The sequence below is a fragment of the Solenopsis invicta genome, chromosome 14 (assembly GCF_016802725.1).
Source record: "Solenopsis invicta isolate M01_SB chromosome 14, UNIL_Sinv_3.0, whole genome shotgun sequence".
Taxonomy (NCBI): domain Eukaryota; kingdom Metazoa; phylum Arthropoda; class Insecta; order Hymenoptera; family Formicidae; genus Solenopsis; species Solenopsis invicta.
The window spans coordinates 13,060,616-13,068,715 of NC_052677.1; the positions used below are offsets into that span (position 1 = coordinate 13,060,616).

Sequence of the window (8,100 nt, forward strand, 5' to 3'; positions counted from 1 at the left end):
CTGTTGCCAACATACGCGCGCCATTTTTGAATACCGTCGCGCGCATTTGTTCTTCGTCGAGGCGAGGCAAAATTTGACGCTAGCAAACAATAAAGGACGATTTTTGAATAAAACTATAAAGTTAATGCGTCGTTTGATTAAAAGAACTCGAAGATCTTTCTCTTCGTCGTGCTAGCAATCATTTTTCAAGTCGAAACCGATTTCATCTTTAATAAAAGGATTTTCATGAGTAAAGAAGGCCTCACCGCCCTTTTTTTATATAAAAGCCGCGATTGACTTAATTGTAACTTCGATCAATATATTAGTCTTATATTTATGCGGAAATAAAAGAAAAGTAGCGCTTTTTCGTGCTTTTCAAATTCAATCTTTATTTTTCATACTACGTTCGCTTACTCGAGTTTAGTTTGAGTTTATTTGAAGAAGTAATCGAAGAAGCCCGCAAAAATATCGGATATAACAATGCGCAAAATGCGAAACGCGGACGATTTATTTTATCGGCGCGCGCCGACTCTACAGTTTCCCTCGTTCGTGACGCGTCCAATCAGAGGCGGCCGCGACGCAGCGACCAGCACAGCGACCAGCGACAGCTTTATCAGAGGAGAGAGCAGGAGAGAGAGGAGACAGCGAGCGAATCGACGAATCCGTGTAGCAACAGCGAATGATTGTGCGCAAGGGGGGTGGGACGTGGAGCGCGGCAGCGGACAGCGTCGTCGTCGGTAGATCGGGCGGAACGGTGAATCGCGCTCAGTGAGAATTTCTCTTGTCGTCGAGGTGTGGGACAAAGGCGGCAACGGTGGTGCTCCACGAACGGACACGAAGGTGGTGACGCGGTCGCGGCGGGCCGCGGGTAGACACGAGGGCGTTCGCGGGGCTGCGGCGCGGCAGTGGTGGTCGAACAGGGGGCAAAGGAGCAGAGCGGGCTCGCGGAGAGGAGAGTGGTGGGGGCGACGTGTGAGTGTGTGCGGCGGCGGCAGTGTGAGGTTGGTCGGTACGCGTCCGTCGCTGGGTATCCGTCTTACGTGCTGGAGTCGTCGCCGTCGGCGCCGAGATTCGGCATTCGAGATTTGGCGAGGAGCCGTGTGTGCGGCGTGGTGACGAGCGCGGGCGAGAAAAGCGGTGGCGAGCAGAGAAGAAAGAAAGAGAAAGAGAGTGAGAGGGATAGAGCGAGGGAGTGAAAAGAGGGAAGGGTGAGAGAGTGAGAGAGAGAGAAAAAAAGAGAGTGTGTGTGTGTGTGAGTGAGAGCACAATCAGGGGAAATAATCGACGGCACATAATCCGACGTCCCCGTGAACACGTCCGTCAAGTCCTCCGATGTCTAGTGCTGAGGTGGCGGAGAGCTCCGTTGATCCCCCAGCCAAGAAGCGACGCGTTGGTGCTGCCAGCACGACGGGAGGAGCCGACGACGAGCTGACGACGACGAACGTGGCGGAGATGGACGTAGACATGGCGAAGAACGGCTCCACGAGCAGCGGCAGCGGCGGCGGCATCACCACCGGTCGGGCGCCCGCAGAGATCGACGAGGGTTTATATTCACGGCAGCTCTATGTCCTTGGACACGACGCCATGCGCCGCATGGCGTCCTCGGACGTGCTCATCTCCGGCCTGGGCGGCCTCGGCGTCGAGATCGCCAAGAACGTCATCCTCGGCGGCGTCAAATCCGTCACGCTGCATGACCATGCCGCGTGCAAGCTGGCCGATCTGGGCTCACAGTTTTATCTCACCGAGGCGGACGTAGGTGAGAGGGCGAGGGAGAGAGAGGAGAGCGTACGCGCGCGGAATAATGCCGGTCGGAAACACGTGAGATGCGCCCAAGACGAAGGAAAGCGCGCGTGTACTTTTAATTTCTTTGTGTGATCAGTAATCGAAAGAGCTTTGATTTAAAACCAATGTTGCAATGTATCACACGTTAATCTTGTAAATGTTTTTTGCCAATTGATATAAGCGGGAAAGCGAGGTCTGGGGAGAAAAAAAATATCATGCTTCGAAAAGAGTAGATATCTGTAAAAAAAAGATTGGTAATTTCCTTCACAGATATATGTACTTGTTTTGATTGCATTCTTCTCTACTTTCTACAGCGAAAATGAAATGCGATGTCAGTGAAAGATAAAAGATATTTCATGAATTTGAAATGTAATAAATTTTATGTATTGACAGGAAAAAGAAAAAGGAGGTTGAAACCTTTTTTATTTATCATAGATTTGGCTTTGGTTCCCAGCGATAAACATGTGCAACTCTAATCTGTGAAATGATAAGATTTAAATTGAGATAAGGCACAGCTGTTGTGCTATTGTTGAGCAAATTATAATTACATTGCACCATTCTGTTATGCAGTTGTCATATCCAGTTATTCTTAATGTATACTCTAAAACATGATGTAAAACTGCAAACTGTATGTGCATTAGTGCAAGTCATCATGAAAAGGTTGTCTTGCAAAATATTGCTTAAGCGACTTCAATAACATACTTTTTGTGTTAATTCCAAGATACCAATCTCAATGTACTAGAAAACATTTTAGACATGACCTATTAAATGCATTTAATTAAATTAATATCATACAATATTGATATATATTAAATTAATTTTGCAAAACTATTTCCAAGTACTTCTCCCTAGGCCAAGTGTACATTTGTGCACGAATATTCAACCAATTTTAATAATATAAAAAAAATATTGAAATATGTAATTTAGAAAATATTCTTTGTCAAAAATAAAATAAGAAATAAATAGAAAAAATTAAATATTTTTTATTCTTTTTTAATTTTCTTTGTCTTATAAATTGTTGTATTGCATTAATATTATTGCCGAAATTAATGGGGCTGTTATTATAACTTTGTAATTATTTCAGTTTAATTATTTATGATCGATAATATATGTTTTGGAGCAGATGCTTTTTAACTAAAACTGAATCTGTTTGACAGGTAAGAATCGCGCGGCGGCATGTTGTCAACGTTTGTCAGAGCTGAACAATTACGTGCCTACTCGTCACTACTCCGGTCCTCTGAGCGAGTCATATATCCAACAATTTAAGGTCGTGGTGCTGACCGAAACACCGCTGGCCGAGCAGCTACGTATCTCGCAAATCACCCACGCCAACAATATCGCTTTAATACTCGCCGATACCCGCGGCCTCTTCTCGCAGGTATTCTGTGACTTCGGCGAAACGTTCACAGTGGTGGACACGAATGGTGAACCACCGGTGAGCGCGATGATCGCCAGCATCTCTCGCGACAGCGAGGGCGTTGTTACATGCCTGGATGACACACGCCATGGCATGGAGGATGGTGACTATGTGACTTTCTCTGAGGTGCAGGGCATGACCGAATTAAATGGGTGTGATCCAATTAAGATCAAAGTGTTGGGACCATACACTTTTAGCATTGGCGATACCTCTAGGTGAGGCATACAGGCAATTACGAGCAATTACTTTGTCCAAGTTTTATATCATGATCTTGTTAATAATTGTGTTATTTTTGTAAAAAGAATATAATGTCTTTTTTTTTACTTTGACGAAACTCTTTGATCAGTCTAATTAAACGAATCGAATATTGCCAGGTTTTCTGAGTACGTGCGCAGTGGTATCGTGACCCAGGTGAAGATGCCCAAAACTTTACATTTCGCGTCATTGCAAACGGCCCTGAAGAAACCTGAGTTTGTCATCACAGACTTTGGTAAATTCGACTATCCGGAACAGCTACATCTAGCTTTCCTGACGCTGCATCAATACATAGCCAATAGAGGTACATTGCCACGGCCGTGGAACCAGTCGGATGCTGACGAGTTTATCGCCATTATTGAACAGATCAAGGACAACTACGGTTTTGATACTGAGATTAACAATGAGTTGTTACGTACGTTTGCCAAGGTGTCCGCTGGCGATTTGAACCCCATGAACGCCACGATTGGCGGTATTGTTGCCCAGGAAGTGATGAAAGCCTGCTCCGGCAAGTTCCATCCTATCTATCAATGGTTATACTTTGACGCCATCGAATGTCTGCCCGTTGACCGCTCAGAGCTTACCGAGGAGGATTGCTGTGCTACGGGATCTCGTTATGATTCTCAGGTACAATGTTGCAACTAGTGATCAATTAAAATGTTTTTTTTTTTCTCAAAGAAAGTTTTGTAGAATTTCATAGAAAATTACAAATTCAATCTATGAAATAAAAGTATGAAACATTTAATTTTATATAATTGTTTGTTTCATTTTTCTTTCAGGTGGCTGTTTTTGGTAAGAATTTCCAGTCCAAGATCGGCAGTTTGAAATACTTTGTGGTCGGTGCCGGCGCAATTGGTTGTGAATTATTGAAAAACTTCGCGATGATTGGCGTTGGAGCGGAGAACGGTTGTGTCACGGTTACGGATATGGACTTGATCGAGAAATCCAATTTGAATCGACAGTTTCTGTTCAGGCCGTCAGATGTGCAGCAATCTAAGTCGTCGACGGCGGCCAGAGTCATCAAGGGCATGAATCCCGACATGAAGGTGGTCGCGCACGAGAATCGGGTGTGTCCGGAGACAGAGAAGATCTATAACGATGATTTCTTCGAAGTACTGGACGGTGTGGCAAATGCACTCGATAACGTAAACGCTCGTATTTACATGGATCGTCGTTGCGTATACTATCGTAAACCCCTATTGGAATCTGGTACGCTTGGCACTAAAGGCAACACCCAAGTGGTGGTGCCGTTCCTCACTGAATCATACAGTTCGTCGCAGGACCCACCGGAAAAGAGCATTCCTATCTGTACTCTCAAAAATTTCCCCAATGCTATTGAACATACTCTACAATGGGCTCGCGACACCTTCGAAGGCCTGTTCCGTCAATCTGCGGAGAATGCAGCGCAGCATATTTCCGACCCGCAGTTTGTCGAACGAACGCTCAAGCTGCCCGGTGTGCAGCCCCTTGAGGTTTTAGAATCTGTTAAGATAGCGCTAGTCGACGAGAGGCCGAACAACTTTGCTGATTGTGTGGCATGGGCTCGTTGCCACTGGCAAGAACAATATAGCAATCAAATCCGTCAACTGTTATTCAACTTTCCACCGGATCAGGTGACCTCGAGCGGTCAGCCTTTCTGGTCTGGCCCGAAACGCTGTCCAGATCCGTTAGTTTTCGATGTCAACGACTCCCTACATATGGATTACATTGTTGCCGCTGCCAATCTCAAGGCTAAAGTTTACGGAATACCCACGAATCGTGATAGAGAAGAGATCGCTAGGATCCTTGCCACTGTCAAAGTACCAGACTTCACACCCAAATCCGGCGTGAAGATCGCTGAAACAGACTCACAGGTAGGAAACGAACTAATAAATGCTTCAAACAATTAGTGAAAATTTCAAATTGAGCGTCATTTAAAATGAAAAATTCTTGAAAATCTTAATAAGAGAGAACCGAGATTTAATTATAATAATATTAATGATAATAAAATTTGAAAAAAATATATTCAAAAATATTCAAAACCAGAAATTTTGTAACGTTGGGAGAAAATCAAAGAATCGGTTATGTTTTCAGGTGCAAGTGTCAAACGGCAGTGGTAACATCGACCATGAACGACTGTCGCAGCTGCAGGAAGAGCTGCCGAAGATGGAGGATCTGAACAGCATGGTGATTTACCCACAGGAATTTGAAAAAGACGACGACACCAATTTCCACATAGACTTCATTGTTGCGGCATCGAATTTGCGTGCTACCAACTACAAAATCTCGCCGGCGGATCGGCATAAGAGCAAACTAATCGCTGGCAAGATTATTCCAGCGATTGCAACTACCACTTCGGTGGTAGCTGGTCTCGTCTGTCTGGAACTGTACAAGCTGACGCGCGGAGTTCGTGACTTGTCGCTTTACAAGAACGGCTTTGTGAACCTGGCGCTACCGTTCTTCGGTTTCAGCGAACCGATTGCTGCTCCCAAGCTCAAGTACTACGACATCGAGTGGACATTGTGGGATCGTTTTGAAGTAAAAGGCGAATTAACATTGAAGGAATTCCTTGACTACTTCAAAGAACGTCACAATCTGGAAGTGACAATGTTATCGCAAGGTATCTGCATGCTGTACTCGTTCTTCATGGCGAAGCTCAAGTGCCAAGAGCGTATGGGCCTGCTCATGTCAGAGGTGGTGAAGAAGGTGTCGAAGAAGAAGTTGGAGCCACATGTGCGCGCTCTCGTGTTCGAGCTGTGCTGCAACGACGAGGACGGGAACGACGTCGAAGTGCCGTATGTGCGCTACACTCTACCCTGACTCGCCCGCGTGGCCCTCGATCGCGTCAGATGATGTCTACTTAACTGAGACACTTAGCCGTACATAGTGATTTCTACAAATTTCTATTTTACGACGATGTAATACATACAGGAGACATTACTGCTACTGTCCTCGTCTATGAATGTCTATATGAGGCACACTTTCTTTCTACATATATACATATTTCTTTTTTTTTGCTGTCAGAGATGCAATTTCTCACGTTACTACCGCCAGCGCTTAGTAGTAGTGATTTTGAGCAGCGAGTGCGCGCAATAGCAAAATCGGATTCTTCGTTTTATTTAGGGAATAACATTTGCAAATAATTTTGGACACCAGGTTTTTTCGATTAGTTATCACGAACATACCGGATTATGATATCAGAAGTATAAAATTGTACCTTTTTTAATTGTTTTTCACTCAAATTAACATCGAATATCCGATTTCCTTATTTCTATGAAACATTTCATGGTCAAATTCTTTTTTTTTTATAGAGATAATATGGATAATATTAAAACAATAGATAGCAATAATAAGAAAAAAAAAAATTAATTCATGATGTATCGTGAACTTGCTATTTAAGTCAAATTAATGAACTATAGACAGTGTAGACTCGTTAATTTATTAAGTTCTAAAAAGTTATATTTGCGTATACACACAAATTTCTCACTATTTCCAAATTTATATCTTGATACAAGTGAAAATAGATCGGTTTCTCACTTCTCTGATGTCATAATCCGATATACACAATCGCAACAAGCAAATCTGCGGAGTCTTTCGCTTCTCGGCTAAATTCAATTTTCGTCTTTCACTCGAGTGGTATTTTATTTTGACCGGTTTGCTCGCGATGCGTTCCAACACGATTGCGATTGAATAGGGGAAAAGAAAGAAGAGAAAATAGAAGCGAATACCAAATTTCTACGAGGAGGAAGAGGAGGAGGAAGAGGATATCTTTGATGGGATTTTTTTCGGCTCACTCCGCAAACGCGCGTGTCGCTTCGTTCTGTAGACTCCGTTCTGTAGACTCCGATGCAAATCAAACTGGAGAAAGATGAAACTCCTCTATTTTATCTGTTGAGGTTCCTTTGTTCATTGTATTATCAAACTTAGTCCCGTAGAAAGATATGTGAATAATCAGTCGAGTTAATAATGAACGCAACAATATGTCTCGTTTCTTTCTCTTCCTCTCTTCCTTTTTTTTCTTCCTTTTTTTTCCGGGCAAGTGATTATTTCAACAGAAACGAGAAAGTAACTGCGTGATCAAGTCCCTGGATATACGTATTTCTTTTTTTAACTGCTTTCTTTTCTCTAACGTCACAAAAGATTCTATACGCATTAAGAGCTTATGTAATCAATCCAGTTACGTTGTTCACCTGATTTATCTGCTTTGCAATGTCTTTCTCGAATAACAATGATAATATAATGATAGTAGTAGTACTAGTAATAATAATAATAATATAATAATAATAATAATAATAATAATAATAATAATAATAATAATGGATAAACTATTGGCTAAGGCTGGTTGTTGTTATGACGTATACACTGCATTTAAATTTATAAAAAGATGTCTTTGGAAGAAAGAGAAGCTTCTTTAAAAAAAAAGAGAGAAAAGAAGAAAATGATAAAAATTGCGTACACTTTAGACCAAGGGAGATAACAAACATAAAAGGAACGATATTTTGTTAATTTTAGGATATAATGCGGATATTTATTATATAAATATATATATAAATATATAATTTCGTCGATAGACAAATAGATGTGTTTGGATTTCAACAAGTAATGGAATAATAACAAAAAAATAAAATGGCAAGTGTACGCCTTCTCATGTTTTGTGCCATTCTCAGACGGAAGACCTATTCGTTTTC

General features: G+C 42.4%; 1 protein-coding gene across 1 annotated transcript; it reads left to right on the forward strand.

Moving 5' to 3' along the window:
- Nucleotides 1–586: 586 nt before the first annotated feature.
- LOC105201083 (ubiquitin-like modifier-activating enzyme 1) lies at nucleotides 587–7,393 on the forward strand. Its single transcript, XM_011168941.3, has 5 exons — nucleotides 587–1,735; nucleotides 2,919–3,393; nucleotides 3,553–4,060; nucleotides 4,213–5,286; nucleotides 5,507–7,393. Exons 1-5 carry the CDS (start codon nucleotides 1,312–1,314, stop codon nucleotides 6,230–6,232), a joined length of 3,207 nt encoding a protein of 1,068 aa, XP_011167243.1. The 5' UTR covers nucleotides 587–1,311; the 3' UTR covers nucleotides 6,233–7,393.
- Nucleotides 7,394–8,100: the final 707 nt, after the last annotated feature.

Bases quoted from the DNA above. Each gene is read 5' to 3' on its own strand.
- LOC105201083 (XM_011168941.3), top strand. From the start codon at position 1,312: ATGTCTAGTGCTGAGGTGGCGGAGAGCTCCGTTGATCCCCCAGCCAAG. The intron at 1,736-2,918 runs GTGAGAGGGCGA...TCTGTTTGACAG, and splicing joins TCTCACCGAGGCGGACGTAG to GTAAGAATCGCGCGGCGGCA. The intron at 5,287-5,506 runs GTAGGAAACGAA...TTATGTTTTCAG, and splicing joins TCGCTGAAACAGACTCACAG to GTGCAAGTGTCAAACGGCAG.